General features: G+C 42.9%; 1 protein-coding gene across 1 annotated transcript in view; it reads left to right on the top strand.

Annotated features, from left to right (window-relative positions):
* lrrc8aa (leucine rich repeat containing 8 VRAC subunit Aa) overlaps positions 1–16,405 on the top strand; it is a 52,264-nt gene extending 35,859 nt beyond the window's left edge. The window contains exons 3-4 of the mRNA XM_028809075.2: positions 2,545–4,696; positions 16,087–16,405. Of these exons, the coding sequence (XP_028664908.1) occupies positions 2,552–4,696; positions 16,087–16,362 (2,421 nt within the window). The 5' untranslated portion in view covers positions 2,545–2,551 and the 3' untranslated portion in view covers positions 16,363–16,405. The remainder of the gene's footprint in view (positions 1–2,544; positions 4,697–16,086) is intronic.
* The last annotated feature ends 744 nt before the right edge of the window (positions 16,406–17,149 follow it).

Genomic DNA, 17,149 nt, shown 5'->3' with positions numbered 1-17,149 from the left:
ACAGTGAGTCTATTCATGTTTCACAAATAGAGTTACTGAATGCACTAAACGGTGCATTGTAATGATCTTTAAGGATTCCCTCCTCATTATATTTATTACTTAGTTAAAAATTCTGCTACTAAGTTTAAAAAAAAAAAAAGTACAAAGAAAAATTTTGAATCAGATCACAAGAAGTGTAGGTTATAGTTTAAAAAGAAAAAAACACTTGCGGAAGGAAGTTCAGGTGTGCGGAGCGGCCTGATTTGACAAGTTTGTAGAGCGGGATGCTGGTAGTCAAAGAATAACACACAGGATTAAACTTAACAGGATTCTTTTCCTCATTTACAAATGCATAAAAAATATAACAAACACAGCTGCAACACTTATTTTTCCATTTTGCTTTTGTTTTAGGAATTCTGTGCAGCCTCCAGAAGACGCACATTGGTTGAGGTAGCTAAGGGCGTTTCTCTGACACTGAAAACTGTGATTTTTAAAAGATGTTCTAAAGGAAAATCAGAAATACTAGCCAACATCACACTGCTTTTTTAATGATTTTTAAGCACAGGGAAAAAAAATGAACATTTGAAAAATCCGTAATTTAATAAATCACCAAGAAAAGTAACATTGCAACAATGCACGCTATGAACCGACATACAATCATCGTTCAGTACGCACTGCCTGCTCATGTGTCCACCCCCAATGCTTTTGTCTCTGCTACAGTCCACATGCACCTCTGAGCCACGTTGTCTTTTCATTGTTCTTTGCGGTTCCGGCTGCTTTTCTATATATAATCCACCAAGTCACCCAACCATGGTAGTAGCGAGGGGGTGTGTGTGTACAAAGTGCAGGGACGTAATCAGTGTGAGCGTATGACCCACACTTACTGGGAATTCCTCGTTCGTGGGGAACAATTGCAAGCCCCGGTCTCCATCACGAATGGGGTTCAATGGCTTACCCACGCCTGTCGGCGCCTTGTAGACACACGTTGATCCATTCAGTGTAGCGCGCGTGCAGTACCGGACATCCAAGGGCATCACAGACCTGTCATGTGCCCACTCGCAAGAGCAACTGACAAAGACCGGCCCACCAACTCTAAGACCATGGCGTGCAAAACAGTTTGCGATGGTGGACACGGTCGTGCGTCATAACCGAAAAGAATTATGAAAAGTCAACGTGGCTCAGAGGTGCATGTGGAGTGTAGCAGAGCCGAACGTGAATGACGCCCTGTTTTGTGAGTTGCTGCATCCGAGTTGGTGGGCGTGGCTCTGTGAGTTGTCGTATCCAATGGTCTTAAGAGTTGGTGGGCGTGGCTCCGTCCTGCGTGCTTCATGGGTGTCTTGCTTGCGCTGGTGGCTGCTTAGTGAATTATATATATATATAGATGGCAGTTGTGTTTAATGAGAAAGAAAGCAATCTTTTGTTTGGTACAGTGGTTAACAGTTTTAATATAAAACGACAGCCAATCAAGGATCTCCTTTTCAAGAGTGAAACGTGACAGGATCAGGAGCAAAGTGATACATTTAGGGTGCTGCAGATGTGTTTAAAATCTGTCGCCAGTACGCCTGATAACTAAAAAGCAGAGCAATACGGTACAAAAATGTGTCTGTTTTATAAATGATGATACAAGCTAATGATTAAAAATGATAAAAATGTGGATCATTGAAGTGATGTGCAAAACACATTTAAAATACTGAAGTACTGCAGGTACACAAAGTTAGTATGAGATAAAAAATAAATAAAAAGGACTGTTCTTTTACAATTGAATGTCCATGTTTGTTTTTCATATCGACTCGAATTATATTTGAATTGTGATGTTTGTCATGGTGGGCCTAGTTGTGGATGTAGTCTTACAAGCAAACTGAGTCAGAAGTCAAAGATTGTGGTCAATGGGACGTTAAAGATGTCCCAATCAGACTTCAGTTATACACTCTTAAGGAAATAACACCCGGCTCTTTAAGTCGTATCCGTAAACGCGGACAACTAGGAAATGTATGACACCGACCTTCATACTGTTGCTCTTTTTACAATCAGATGTCAACGTTTACCTTTGAACGCTTGCTGATTCATTTGCCATATATTCAGTTTTTTTCATATTTTCGACTAGTGATGTTTGTTGTACTTAGTAGATATAAGTAGGAATTAAAACTTTTTAACGTTTGTCATATATGTTGTTTTATCTCCTTATTTGATAGCTTTGTCAAGTTAAGTTGTGATATCAACATGAAACACATTTTCTGGTAGATCACGAAACAAAGCCTGTATCCGGACAATGTGTCCTCCTCACTCTAAGCGAGTGTTAGCTCCCTATAGACGGTGGTGTTCGGCGGGCCGGTGACGTGCCGTCAGTCAGCCTTTGCAGACTTGTCAAGTGGGTCCCTTGGTTTAGTGTGTTGTCTTTTATGCCTCTGCTCGTTATATTTTATCTGTCACTGCGTAATTACATTTTACCATTGTAGCTGTTGCAGTCGCTCTGATTCGCTGTTGAATTTTATTTTTGTGACATTCTCGTTCTTCTCTCAGGTTCTAACACTCCAATGTCCTCTTTCCTTTGTTTCTCATTTGCAGGTAGACAATGATTCCCATTACTGAACTGCGGTACTTCGCTGACACCCAGCCAGCATACCGAATCCTCAAGCCATGGTGGGATGTCTTCACCGACTATATCTCTATCGTCATGCTTATGATCGCAGTCTTTGGCGGAACTCTGCAGGTCACCCAAGACAAGATGATCTGCCTGCCGTGCAAGTGGGTCGTGAACAAGACGTGTGACGATACCGTGAGGCTGCCGGCAGATCAGTTCCCCAACTCCACGGTGCCAACTGGCTCTCCGTTTCCAGAGCCTAAAGGGATTAAGTACGACCTTGATCGGCATCAGTATAATTATGTGGATGCCGTGTGCTACGAGAACAAGCTGCACTGGTTTGCCAAATACTTCCCTTACTTAGTTTTGTTGCACACACTCATCTTCCTGGCATGCAGCAACTTCTGGTTCAAGTTCCCCAGGACTAGCTCCAAGCTTGAGCACTTTGTGTCCATCCTCCTGAAGTGCTTTGACTCTCCCTGGACCTCGCGTGCTTTGTCAGAGACTGTAGTGGAGGAGAGTGACCCAAAGCCGGCCTTTGGGAAGATGAATGGCTCGATGGACAAAAAGGCCTCGTCTGTCAGTGAGGATGTGGAAGCCACTGTCCCTATGCTCCAGAGGACTAAGTCTCGGATTGAGCAAGGCATTGTAGACCGTTCAGAGACTGGCGTCTTAGACAAAAAGGAAGGAGAACAGGCCAAAGCCCTTTTTGAGAAAGTCAAGAAGTTCCGCACTCACGTGGAAGAGGGTGACATTGTCTATCGACTGTACATCAGGCAGACCATTATTAAAGTGATCAAGTTCATATTGATCATTTGCTACACGGGCTACTATGTCAACAACATCAAGTTTGATGTAGACTGCAGTGTGGACATTGAGAACCTCACGGGTTACCGCATGTACCGCTGTGCCCACCCATTGGCCACCCTTTTCAAAATCTTGGCCTCCTTCTATATTAGCCTGGTTGTGGTCTATGGCTTGATCTGCATGTACACCTTGTGCTGGATGCTCCGTCGCTCACTCAAGAAGTACTCTTTTGAGTCCATCCGAGAAGAGAGCAGCTACAGTGACATCCCTGATGTGAAGAATGACTTTGCTTTCATGCTGCATATGATAGACCAGTATGACCCTCTCTACTCCAAACGCTTTGCCATTTTCCTCTCGGAGGTCAGCGAGAACAAACTGCGGCAGCTGAATCTCAACAACGAATGGACGCTGGATAAGCTACGACAGAGGATTACTAAGAATGCCCAAGAGAAGCTAGAACTTCACCTCTTCATGCTAAGTGGGATTCCCGATACTGTGTTTGACCTCCTTGAGCTTGAGGTCCTAAAGCTGGAGCTCATTCCAGACGTTACCATCCCACCTACAATTGCCCAACTGTCAAACCTCAAGGAGCTTTGGCTTTATCACACTCCGGCCAAAATTGAGGCTCCAGCTCTTGCCTTTCTGAGGGAGAACCTCCGGTCTTTGCATATCAAGTTCACGGACATAAAAGAAATTCCCCTGTGGATTTACAGCTTGAAGAACCTGATGGAGCTCCACCTGACCGGGAACCTGAGCGCTGACAACAACCGCTACATTGTCATCGATGGCTTGCGAGAACTGAAGAGACTGAAGGTCTTAAGGTTGAAGAGCAACTTGACCAAGCTGCCTCAGGTTGTGACCGACGTCGGCGTTCACTTGCAGAAGCTATCCATTAACAACGAGGGCACAAAACTCATGGTCCTCAACAGTCTGAAGAAGATGGTTAACTTGACTGAGCTGGAACTCATTCGTTGCGACCTGGAGCGAATCCCTCACTCAATATTCAGCCTTCACAACCTCCAGGAGATTGACCTGAAAGACAACAATCTGAAGACCATTGAAGAGATCATCAGCTTCCAGCACCTCCACCGACTTGTATGCCTTAAACTCTGGTACAACCAAATTGCCTACATACCCATCCAGATTGGCACACTCACCAACCTGGAGCGGCTTTATCTGAACCGGAACAAGATTGACAAGATTCCTAGCCAGCTCTTCTTCTGTCGCAAGCTGCGCTACCTGGACCTAAGCCACAATAATCTCACCTCGATCCCAGCTGACATTGGTTTCCTGCAGAACCTTCAGTATTTTGCTGTCACGGCGAACCGAGTAAGTCACATGACGTCGTTGTGTTGAGATTAGTTGATGACCTGCTAGTGAAATCCATAGAGATCACGAATATCTGAGATCTTCTGTCGTAGTCTTCATGCGTCCAGAATTTCAAAGTCTAACTGCCTAGTGTTGGTGTTCATTCTAGTAAATCGATTTTGAGCAAAGATGAGACCTAACGTAGATGTGAAGAGATTGAAGCACAGCTGGGCTAATGTAATGGTGGCGGAAAGTGTCACTGGTGTTGTATGTGGTACAGGATTGGGTTCAGTGTCAGTGAGTTACTGTTGCAGATGAGGATTTATTTTCATTTAAGTAAAATATTTCCAATGCATATTTAGTTTTTTATTTAAGAACTGCTATTTTTTACTTAAACGAACAGTGGAAATTTTTATTTAAACGGCAGGCATCACTCTTGTCAGAGTCTCGCATTGCGAAACAAGACTCTTTCTACTTGTTGAGCCAAACTCACTCATGGTTATCTCCAGATGTATGTCTCGTATCTCCGGCTCTGTGACGACCAAACTTCTACTAACAGTGGAACAATTGTATTCTATTTATGCAGTTTTGATTCTTTATTCGCTACCATCTTGTGATGTGGTCCCCACGCCGTTTTGTATTTTCAAATGCATTATGGTGTTGTGCTATGAGGAAGATGGCGTCACATCCACATTGTGTGGTATCTGTTATAAAACACTGACGAATGTGTACCTGCGTGATAGTTCAGTGAGTGGAATTCTTACTGTTTGTTCTTGTCTTAACGTTTGTTGTTTTGTTTTTTTAACAAAAGTTTAGTTTGTTTCGTTGTTCGCCTTCGAAGGCTCAATACAGGGTCACAGAGTTAATATGATAACATTTGGATGGCGGAAACAATTTATTCACAAAACATACTTCATATGTGCGAGATGATTTACAGGAATGTCTCATCACATCACGTTCAACACATGAAAACCAACGAGCAACAGCACCATTTAAAGCCCGGACACACATTTCACGGGGAATAGATGACACCACAGTCCGTATTCTGTCCTTTAGGTCATTGATGTCACAAACTTTCCTGCTATACGCGTGCTACTTCACCAGAAATCACAGGGTGTCAAATCAGGGGAGTGTGGAGGCCATGACAGTGGCAAGCGACCTGGAATGGTGTGTTCAAGATAAAAAGAATCCATTAGTGTTAATGTAATTTTGACTCGCCTTGTATTTTTGACCAATGAATAGACGGAGAGATGGGTCTTCACTTGAATGTGTTTCCACAAGTATTTCATTAGAATTGGCAGAAGTATAAGGTGCGATTTTTTTTTTTTTTTTTGTTCCTTTTAAATGTTTTACCTTTTAAACAAACCGCACACATTTATATTTAAATCATATCCTAAACAATCGGAGAGTAAAATAACCTTACCAGAAATCTTCATCTTCTTTACCTTAAAAATCTCAGAACACGCTTTGTAGCCCATATAAAAATTGACATCAGTTGCCTTACGACATTACTATGTGACTTCTAGTCATAGCCTGTGTCAGATTTGTTGACCACAGTTGTTAATCTCGTCGCCCGACCATTTCAGTTTAAACAACTGGAAATCGCTGCCCTTGACTACTTTAGCGACTAACCGCCGACTTTCCAGCACAGCTGTGTTCGTCCCTTTTTGTGACCGCCTGATGGAGCTGGTGCTGTATGAAGGGTTTAATGGGTACGGTGAGTTCAGCTCTCTCTTGGCCCTTTTTTCTTTTACTATATCTACTTGCGTTTAAGTTCTTCTGCGGATAAGTCGGGGCTTAATTTTTATCATATAATTTCCGGTATTTTATAATGTCGATCATATAAGTCGAATGCGGAAAACTCATTCTATTTGGTCCAAGAGATTACGATATGCTAACGCCCACCTGAGAGAGTAACCACTGGGCACACGGCCTTTTGTTTTCTATGTATTGTGCCTACGTGACCTCACGGTAATACCTGAACTATTCCAAAGTGATGTTTGTACTGATTTGTGTTTTTTGTATCTCATACCCCTTTATCGTAAGAGCATCCCTTATCTAAGATGGAGCGCTCGATCGGAAGAAAATATGAAGCTGGTTTTAAATTAAAAGTGGCGAAAGAAATTGGTAACTGCGCTGCTACAACAAAATTCGATGTGCCTGAGAAACTGATACGAGATTGGAGGAAGTGAGAAGATGTAAAAAAAGAAATAAATAAATGAAGTGTCGCATTTTTGAACGGGCGTATAAGTCGGGTCTGATTTTATGCTCGATTTTTCGACTTATATGTGAGTATATACGGTATTTCCATTCTGTTTTAGTATGTAAAACAGGAGCCATCAGAAACACGAGCCTTTCTTCTGCTCGCGAGGTTCCAAACACACGTGTTCCTTATTCCTTCTGGCTGAGTTCTCATTCTCATGCACTCAGTACTCACCCCTACGACTAAAGACAGAAGCTAACCTGTTTAATTTCATTGAAACGAGTCGCAGGGTGTGTCTCATTAGACAATTGGCTTTATGACAGCGCTCTGATGACGCCATCTGATCTACTAAGAATAATGTACATGAAGGCTGTGATGGAAAATCCGTGGAAAAGTCGCATACTGTGACAGCCTTAAGCTGTCCTGAGATTGCTGGCTTGTGTCTCGTTGCAATTGTTCGATTGAACATCACAGTAAACACAATCATTTTCCTTTTCTTTATCATTCATACTAATATTTCATAAAGCCTGTGTTGTATACCCCACCCCCCATCTAAAAATGATCATTTTGATGCTACCTACTTGTGTTGCTCATAGTGGTGGACAACAAAAATATTTTTAATCTCCTGTTTTCTTGCTGAACGTTGACAATGTTGTTGATGCAGTGTGCTGGAGGAGGTGGCAACAGCGGACAACAGTCATTGGTATTAAAACGCCCATGAAATAAATTGAGTCCATATGTCGATATCCGAACGTGAGAACAATCTGGACCAGAACAGGCCATTCAGCCCAACAAAGCTCACCAGCCCTACCCACTTACTTCTTCCAAAAGAACGTCAAGTCGAGCTTTAAAAGTTCCTAAAGTTCTTCTGTTTACCACAGTACTTGGTCACTCACTGCCATTTGTTGGTGTGAAGAAAACTTCCTAATGTTTGTGTGAAACTTACCCTTAAGTTTCCAACTGTGTCCCTGAGCTCTTGATGAACTCATTTTAAAGTCACCATCTAGATCCACTGGACTAATTCCCGTCATACTTTTAAACACTTCATTCAGGTCTCCTCTTAGTCTTGTTTTGCTTTAACTGTAAAGACTCAACCTCTGTAGCCCCCTCTAATCAGCCCAGTCGCTCTTCTCTGGACCTTCTCTAGTGCTGCCATGTCCTTTTTGTTGACTGGAGACCAAAACTGCACACAGGACTCCAGATGAGGCCTCACCAGTGTGTTATAAAGCATCACCTCCATGGACTTGTACTGCACATATCAGGGCGCTATATAACCAAACATGCTATTAGAACATTAGAACACTCTGGACGAGAACAGGCCATTCATCCCAGCAGTCCTATCCACTTCGTTCTTCCAAAATAACATCAAGTTGCATGTTGAAGGCCCCTGAAGTCCTCCTGTCCACCACACTACTTGGTCGCTTATTCCAAGTGTCTGTGGCTCACTGTGTGAAGAAAAATTTCTAATGAACACGGGGACACAGTTGGAAACTTGTGAAGGGTAAACTTCACACAAACATTAGGAAGTTTTTCTTTATACAAAGAACGACAGACACTTGGAAAAATCACAATCTTAACAAATGGGAGGACTTGGAGGAGGCCTACGGTGACAGTGGGTTGATGTGCCAACTCCAGACACGCTGCGGCATTTTAGCCTCTTGTCCCTTTTTTTTTTTTTTTTTTTTTTTTTTCTCCCTTTTCTAGGCATCAGTCCAGGGCAGTAGTACGACAAGCGGAAGTCTCCTGAACTTGGATTGTTCCCTGCTCTTTGGCTGGCGGCGCCCTCACACACACACACACACATCATTCTGCCAGTCTGTAAACAAATGTGGCTTCCCTAACACGCGTCTGGACTTCCAGGCCCTCTAGAGCCAGCTGGCACAAATTTATGTTTGGAGCTCAGCATGTGCTGAGTGTGCTCATTTGGGTGGGTCTTTCCTGAAATCGGCTAAACTCGCTTGATTGTAGCACTGTGTGTGTGTGTGTGCGCGTGTGTGTGCTGGCCAGTTGTTTTTCCTTTTGCCCTGCGACTTCCTTGCTGTTATGGTTTTCTGCCTTCTGGAGGAAATGTCAATCCCGCCTCCCAGTTAACTACTGCCAGTTTTCTTCTGCCACTCACTGTGCCCCACCCATGTTACTTGCTTTGTTTATGATCCTCTTTAATTTACAGTTGGGCAGACCTGCGCTGGATGCTTAAAGCTGGAGCTGTGAAGAGAGCGCCACTCACAGGCTCCATGAGGCCTCACAGATTTAGAGACTTGGCCGGGTTGTCTTTATCTCATCTGTTATTCTAGTAGTCGTATAAGCTGTTCAATTTGATTTGATGTCAAGTTATGCAAAATTTTTGCACCCCCAAATTTGTTTTGTCCCTCTAGTCCTGGAAAAAAAAGCTATTTTGGACCATATTTGTGCAGGACATTACACTTGTAGCTGCGTATTTTCCTAAGTTACCAAAGTTCAGCAGCTCAAACTCAAAAAATGGGATTCAACAAAAGCCTGACGCATAGAAATTATTCCACAGACAACATATCTTCGTTTTTAAAAGTTTAGTGAAGTTTCAAAGTAAAACAGTTCACACAAAAAAGAAAATTAAAATAGCAAAAAAAAGGAAAATTCTTATTAAGAAAAGTTCTGTTCAAAGCTTAGATCTTGTTACATCTCAAATTGTTACTATTTGCTTAACATTTCTGAACCATTTCAAAACGTGGTCAGAAAACTGTATGCAGGGCCAGATTTTCCTATAGGCTAACTAGGCTTCAGCCTAGGGCCTCAAGATCAAGAGGGGCCTACATTCAAATTGTTAGCAAAATTTTATTATCTCTCATGTAATTTACAAACTTAAAAATGGAAAGTGAAAGGGCCTCATAAGTGGAATAGCCTAGGGCCTCTTTTCATATAAATCCGGCCCTGACTGTATGCTTATCCTATTTCTAAATTAAAAATGGGTCTTACTGGGACCTGCTCTAAACACAACAGAATCTAATATCACACTGTTTCTCAGTTATAGCAAGAATTATAGGGGGAAAAGTCTATACCATTGTCTATGACTATGGAGGAAATTTATATTCTATTCAAATTAAGCAAACATTAATATGTGTTTAACTGAAAACTTTAACTTTCTAAAATTGGCTCTTACAACACTTTTATGATTAAGAGATCTGATCAGAAGGACTTGAAATTGTGCAGGCCACATCAACCGACCCTCAGTATGCTGCTGCTGGAGTATGTGCATTTCCCCTTGGGATTAATAAAGTATCTATCTATCTATCTATCTATCTATCTATCTATCTATCTATCTATCTATCTATCTATCTATCTATCTATCTATCTATCTAATCCTGCCAACTATGCTATCTGTCAATCTATCTATCTAATCCTGCCAACTACACTATCTATCTATCTATCTATCTATCTATCTATCTATCTATCTATCTATCTATCTATCTATCTATCTATCTATCTATCTATCTAATCCTGCCAACTACACTATCTATCTATCTATCTATCTATCTATCTATCTATCTATCTATCTATCTATCTATCTATCTATCTATCTAATCCTGCCAACTACGCTATCTATCTATCTATCTCTATCTATCATATAGTGCCTTTCATATCTATCTAGTCAAGTACCTTTTATTGTCACTTCACCCCTATACATAGTACATAGAAAAATGAAACTGTGTTCCTCCTGGACCCCACAGTGCTACGTAGAACACAGGACTACAGGAAAATGACACATTTTAAAATAAAGTGCATGTGGGTGAGTTTGTGCAGACATTGTGGGACAGTGCAAGGACAGTCAGTGGTGCAAATGGAGACAGTGCAGCGCCGACCAGAACACATTTATGATATCTAAAGATACAAAAAAAGTAGCAGATTGTGCCAAAATAGAAGGAACAGATGTAAAGATGAAGTAGGAAGAAGGTAAGAGCGTAATCTACTGTATGTGTATACAGTGGGGCAAAAAAGTATTTAGTCAGCTACCAATTGTGCAAGTTCTCCCACTTAAAAATATGAGAGGGGCCTGTAATTTCCATCATAGGTATACCTCAACTATGAGAGACAAAATGACAAAAAAATCCAGAAAATCACATTGTCTGATTTTTGAAGAATTTATTTGCAAATTATGGTGGAAAAAAAGTATTTGGTCAATAACAAAAGTTCATCTCAATACTTTGTTATATACCCTTTGTTGGCAATGACAGAGGTCAAACGTTTTCTGTACGTCTTCACAAGGTTTTCACACACTGTTGCTGGTATTTTGGCCCATTCCTCCATGCAGATCTCCTCTACAGCAGTGATGTTTTGGGGCTGTCGCTGGGCAACACGGACTTTAAACTCCCTCCAAAGATTTTCTGTGGGGTTGAGATGTGGAGACTGGCTAGGCCACTCCAGGACCTTGAAATGCTTCTTATGAAGCCACTCCTTCATTACCTGAGCGGTGTGTTTGGGATCATTGTCATGCTGAAAGACCCAGCCACGTTTCATCTTCAATGCCCTTGCTGATGGAAGGAGGTTTTCACTCAAAATCTGACGATACATGGCCCCATTCATTCTTTCCTTTACACGGATCAGTCGTCCTGGTCCCTTTGCAGAAAAACAGCCCCAAAACCTGATGTGTCCACCCCCATACTTTACAGTAGGTATGGTGTTCTTTGGATGCAACTCCGCATTCTTTCTCCTCCAAACACGACGAGTAGAGTTTGTTTCATCTGACCATACGACATTCTCCCAATCCTCTTCTGGATCATCCAAATGCTCTCTAGCAAACTTCAGACGGGCCTGCACATGTACTGGCTAAGCAGGGGGACACGTCTGGCACTGCAGGATTTGAGTCCCTGGCGGCGTACTGTGTTACTGATGGTAGCCTTTGTTACTTTGGTCCCAGCTCTCTGCAGGTCATTCACTAGGTCCCCCTGTGTGGTTCTGAGATTTTTGCTCACCGTTCTTGTGATCATTTTGACCCCACGGGGTGAGATCTTGCGTGGAGCCCCAGATCGAGGGAGATTATCAGTGGTCTTGTATGTCTTCCATTTTCTAATATTTGCTCCCACAGTTGATTTCTTCACACCCAGCTGCTTACCTATTGCAGATTCAGTCTTCCCAGCCTGGTGCAGGTCTACAATTTTGTTTCTGGTGTCCTTTGACAGCTCTTTGGTGTTGGCCATAGTAGAGTTTGGAGTGTGACTGTTTGAGGTTGTGGACAGGTGTCTTTTATATTAATAACGAGTTCAAACAGGTGCCATTAATACAGGTAACGAGTGGAGGACAGAGGAGCCTCTTACAGAAGAAGTTACAGCTCTGTGAGAGCCAGAAATCTTGCTTGTTTGTAGGTGACCAAATACTTATTTTTCACCATAATTTGCAAATAAATTCTTCAAAAATCAGACAATGTGATTTTCTGGATTTGTTTTTCTCATTTTGTCTCTCATAGTTGAGGTATACCTATGATGAAAATTACAGGCCTCTCTCATCTTTTTAAGTGGGAGAACGTGCACAATTGGTGGCTGACTGAATACTTTTTTGCCCCACTGTATGTGTCTGTATGTGTGTTCCAGCATCACTTCTGAACGGCTGGAGCAATTTTCAGGAAACTTGGTACACATTTCTCATTGGTCAACTAAAAATACTGTTGGGTGAAATCAACCCTAACCCACCTCCTTCTGGGTAGGGTGGGGGGTACGGGTGATCTTGCGGTCTTGTATGCCCGTTATCATCCAGTTGATACTCGGAACGTTCACCAGAGGGCGAACTGGAGGTGACTGCCAGCGTTCTGTATGTTTGAGCACCAGTGCCACTGCGCCCGCCTGTTGCTTTTCAAATTAAGTAGAGTTGGCCAGTTCCGAGTGTCAACTGGAAGACCACAGGACAAACACATTAGTGAGTCTTCATTGTTTGTTCATTTATTTTTATTTTTAAAGTTGTTTTTTTTTTATTATATTTTTCTCAAAAAATTAAACACTTTATTTTCCTCCCGGGCAATGCTGGGTATTTCAGCTATGTTAGGAATCTCTCTATTATAAATAAGAAATCTTGTGATGATGGAGAGACGAGATGTGTTCTTTTGAAGAGAGACACTTTCACGTCCCACGAGACGGACAAGACACGTCATACTTACAATTTTTGGAAGCAAGTCCTGTGATACACATTCAGAGCGGGTTAGAGATAATGGAAGAAGGAAAATTGGAAAGTCTCAAAAAAATGAGAGTAAAGATCGCATTAGCGCAAACAAATGGAAATTATTACTCGGTGAAATAACAGAACAGTGAAAAGAGATGGAATAGTGTGTGAGGATGTCTGGGGGACAAGAGAGACAAGGCAGTGAGACAAAAGGACAGCTGCTGTACAGGCTTTGAAATGTTTGTGCGACTTACCGCCACCACCACCACCAGCATCATCTTGGAGTGCGTTCTGCCCACCTCTTCACAACGGCACTTAGCGCTGGATTGGTAGGTATGTGCACGAAGTGCAGATCACGTGGCAGCAGCAAGCCAGCAGTAGATCAAGCAAAGAGGAGGCAAAACAACTGTATTTGTTTCCCATTGTATCACCGTTTAAGAGGGGGTTTCAGAAGAGCGAGCACGTCTCCTTGGGGTACGTTCAGCCCCCCTCTTCACAGCAGCATGAAGCGCAAGGCGGGCGGGGGTAAAGGGGTTGGTGGGGAAAGCCCCCTAGTAAATTTAATAATAAGTATAAAGGCATGAAGGTGTGCACGTGGTATGAGTCTCGTCCCGGAGGGTTTAGGTGTCTTATGGCTAATACAAGGGGTGTGTCGGTCACGCGGATCAGGCACTGACATTTGACCCTCTCGGGCGCAAGCAACGGAAAAACATAAGAAAAGTGTGCAAAGAGGCAGGTGCCTACTGTACCGACTGCAACATTGTGCTGTGCACTGGAGACAATCTCAGAACACGTCACATAAAGAACGTGCACTAAATCTGCATAAGTGCAGTCGCGGAGACTTGACGTTCTTCTCCTACTATACTCACTTTGACGTTTTGGGATTTACAGGTTCTGTTACATGGGATAACGTTTTTCCTTGTCGGAAGAAAAATTCAACACTTTTGTTTTTTTCAGTGTAAAGAAGGAAGTAAAAAAAAAAAAAGTGCCAAAAAGAACACCCCATCGATGAGGTAAATCAGGGGTCTCCAACTCCAAGCCTGGAGGGCCGCAGCTTGTCATTCTAACCCGTTTTTTAATTAGTGTCCTTATTTTGGTGCGTCATTAGCCGATTTCGTTGTTCATTCTGATGTATACTAAGAGGGAGGCGTGGACCAATGGGGTCTGGGGGGGGCGTGCCTCTGTGTCTGATGTCATTTTCTCCTTGCTGGCTTTAGAGACAAGTCGCTGTGTTTGTATTCTGTATGCAGTGTGTGGTGAAAACCCAGCGGTGTGCCAGCAGTGGGCAGGGGATGTGCCTTTGGGTCATACTTGCTGTGATGACGCGTCAAGTGTACACCTGACTTCATGTGACCTGCTCTAAGCCAATGTAACCTCAAGTAACCTAACATTAGCATAACACGTACAGCACATACATTGAAACACAGTAATAATAATACAGTCGACCCCTGAAATTCACGTGGGTTGCGTTCCTAGAGCACCCACGAATTGTGAAAAACCGCGGATTTTGGATGTGGTCAAAAAAAAATGTCTATTTTTATAGTTTAAACCCTAAATATGTGTCGTTCCCCCCCCCAAACACTTCAATTTCATTTCAAACTTGGCTTAATACATTACCCTAAAAAAGAAAAGAATGCAAAGGTAAACCCGTCTACTGCTCAGTACTGTACAGCAATGTCTCCCGCAGTGCTAGAACGTCAAATACCGATGTTACCCCTCTGTGTACTGGAATTCATCCAAACACGTTTTCTTTGTTATAAGTAGGGTAAATACGTAATAATTTAATAAAAATACAGTAAAATGCATGGGTACTCACCAATCTTCTTCTTTCGGCTGCTCCCGTTAGGGGTTGCCACTGCAGATCATCTTCTTCCGTATCTTCCTGTCCTCATCATCTTGCTCAGTCACCCCATTACCTGCATGTCCTCTCTCATCGCCTCCTCTTAGGCCTTCCTCTTCTCCTCTTGCCTGGCAGCTCTATCCTTAGTACCCTTCTCTCATTATCCCCTCACCTCTCCTCTGCACATGTCCAAACCATAATGAATGATATTGATTGAAGATGATGATGATGAATTAGCTGTGCAGTACAATGAAGGTATGTAATGAAGATGATGACTGCACAGCAAAGCAGAGGATTTACAGCTCCTCGGGTGGCTGCTGCGACTTTAGTTTCCAAAGCAAATCCAGTAGTTCAACCTTCTCCTGGAGTGTCTTAAACTTTTTGTGGTGCTTCAGTTCATTGCCAGAAGTCTTAGAAGGTGCAGGGTGTTTGGGCGACATCTTAGGGCTTTATGAAGAACAGAGCAAAAAACACTCAGCAAAACACTCGAGATAGCGACGCGCGGTAAACTGTTACGATACGGGAGTGCTGGGTTGCATCTGCTGGAGATGCGTCGCAGGGCAGCAGCCAATCAGCAGCAAGGAGAAGTGAAGAAGGCTCTCGGATTGGCTACTTTCACCATCCCAAGCCGTGTTTTCCTGTACGGTAGCTTTGTGTTCTCTCTATGGTACAGTATATTGCCATAAAGAATTTGCAGAAGATATTTGCGGTTTCCGCTAACAATTATTAGTTAGGTTCTAAAGAAAAATCCACAAACTTTGAACGGCGACTTGGCGGGGGTCTACTGTACATTAATAGGAATGTTAATACTGTAATAGGACTGCTAATGATGGCATTTCAGAACCATTTGGTCTCATTTATGGTATCTTTTTGAAATCCTTAAGACATGACATCCTTGTTCAGGCCGCTGTTGACCGACTTGTGACTTTATACGTTTTTATCTTTTTGTGTCTGTATGTACATAAGCATGAAGAAGCTTCTCCTTGATTGGACCTTAAACATAAGAAGTCATTTTCTGGTAAATGTCATTCTGACTGCGGTGCTGTTGCTTCACGATTATTTACTGAGAGTCTGAAGGTCTGCCCACCATGAGCGGATTGTCCAAATGCTTTATTTTCCTTTATTATTCCGTTATCATCCATGTTGCACAAGTAGACACAAGGTAGCTGATAAAGTGTTTTGGTTTTCTTTGTATCAGAGAATTGCAGTTACGTAGCAACCCTCTTTCTCTTTTCTGTCTTACAGATCGAGGCCCTGCCACCCGAGCTGTTCCAGTGTAAAAAGCTGCGGACCCTCAACCTGGGGAATAACTGCCTTCAGTCTCTTCCGTCTCGTTTTGGGGAGCTCACCAACCTCATGCAGCTTGAGCTGAGGGGGAACCGGCTGGAGTGTCTCCCGGTCGAGCTCGGCGAGTGTCGCTTGCTCAAGCGCAGCGGCGTCATCGTCGAGGAGGACCTGTTCAACACTCTACCCTCAGAGGTCAAGGAGCAACTGTGGCGGGCAGACAAGGAGCAAGCCTGAGCCAGAGGCCGGATGGGGTGGGAGGAAAGGAGCAATAAAATGATGGAAGCAACTGGAACAAGAAACAGAAAGTGGAAGTGGCAACCAGAAAAGAGAAGGAACTGCGTCGGTGTTTCTGGCTTCATTAGTCTGAGGAAGCTTTTCATTTATTCATAGCCTTAAGTGGCTGGAAACACTTAACAGGTTATGGTCTCCGTTCCACTTCAGTGCTACTGGGAAACCTCAATAATCAGAAGCGAGTGTTCGGCTTTAGCTTTTATTGGTAGGGTGAGCCTTTGAGTTGCACGCCTGCTGTTTGTGGACAAAGGCTGCGTCCGTGTAAGCAGCAATACGACCGTCCCAAAGGCAGAGGTGGACGGCGTGGGGCTCTGAGGTCACGGTGTCCTGAGGAGAGGATTTAAACCCCTACAGTCCATACAGTCACTTTTAGGCAAATCACTATAACCGTAATCCTGAAGAAGACAAAGCCGTGATTATCAACCAGAACTTTTGAAATGTTCACACTACTGTGCCAGCTGCACAACGCCCTACAGACGTTTTCAAGAGAAGGTGACAGACACTCAAGTTTGTCATTCACATGTCAGATCTTTCAGATCTCAGCGTATTCTGGGTGACGACATCGACTCGCGTGATGCTAAATCTTTGGATTGCTTTCCTTGTGTTTTTTTTTGTTTGATCTTTCAAAGGGCAGTCAGAGACTTGGAACTGTGCCTTCCATTCACGTTTTTTCCAGTTAGCAATGTATTTAAATATTTGACAATGCAGCATTGGAAATACAAAAATTTGG

Source organism: Erpetoichthys calabaricus, chromosome 9 (assembly GCF_900747795.2).
Source record: "Erpetoichthys calabaricus chromosome 9, fErpCal1.3, whole genome shotgun sequence".
Taxonomy (NCBI): Eukaryota; Metazoa; Chordata; class Cladistia; order Polypteriformes; family Polypteridae; genus Erpetoichthys; species Erpetoichthys calabaricus.
This window is presented reverse-complemented; position numbering and strand designations above follow the sequence as displayed.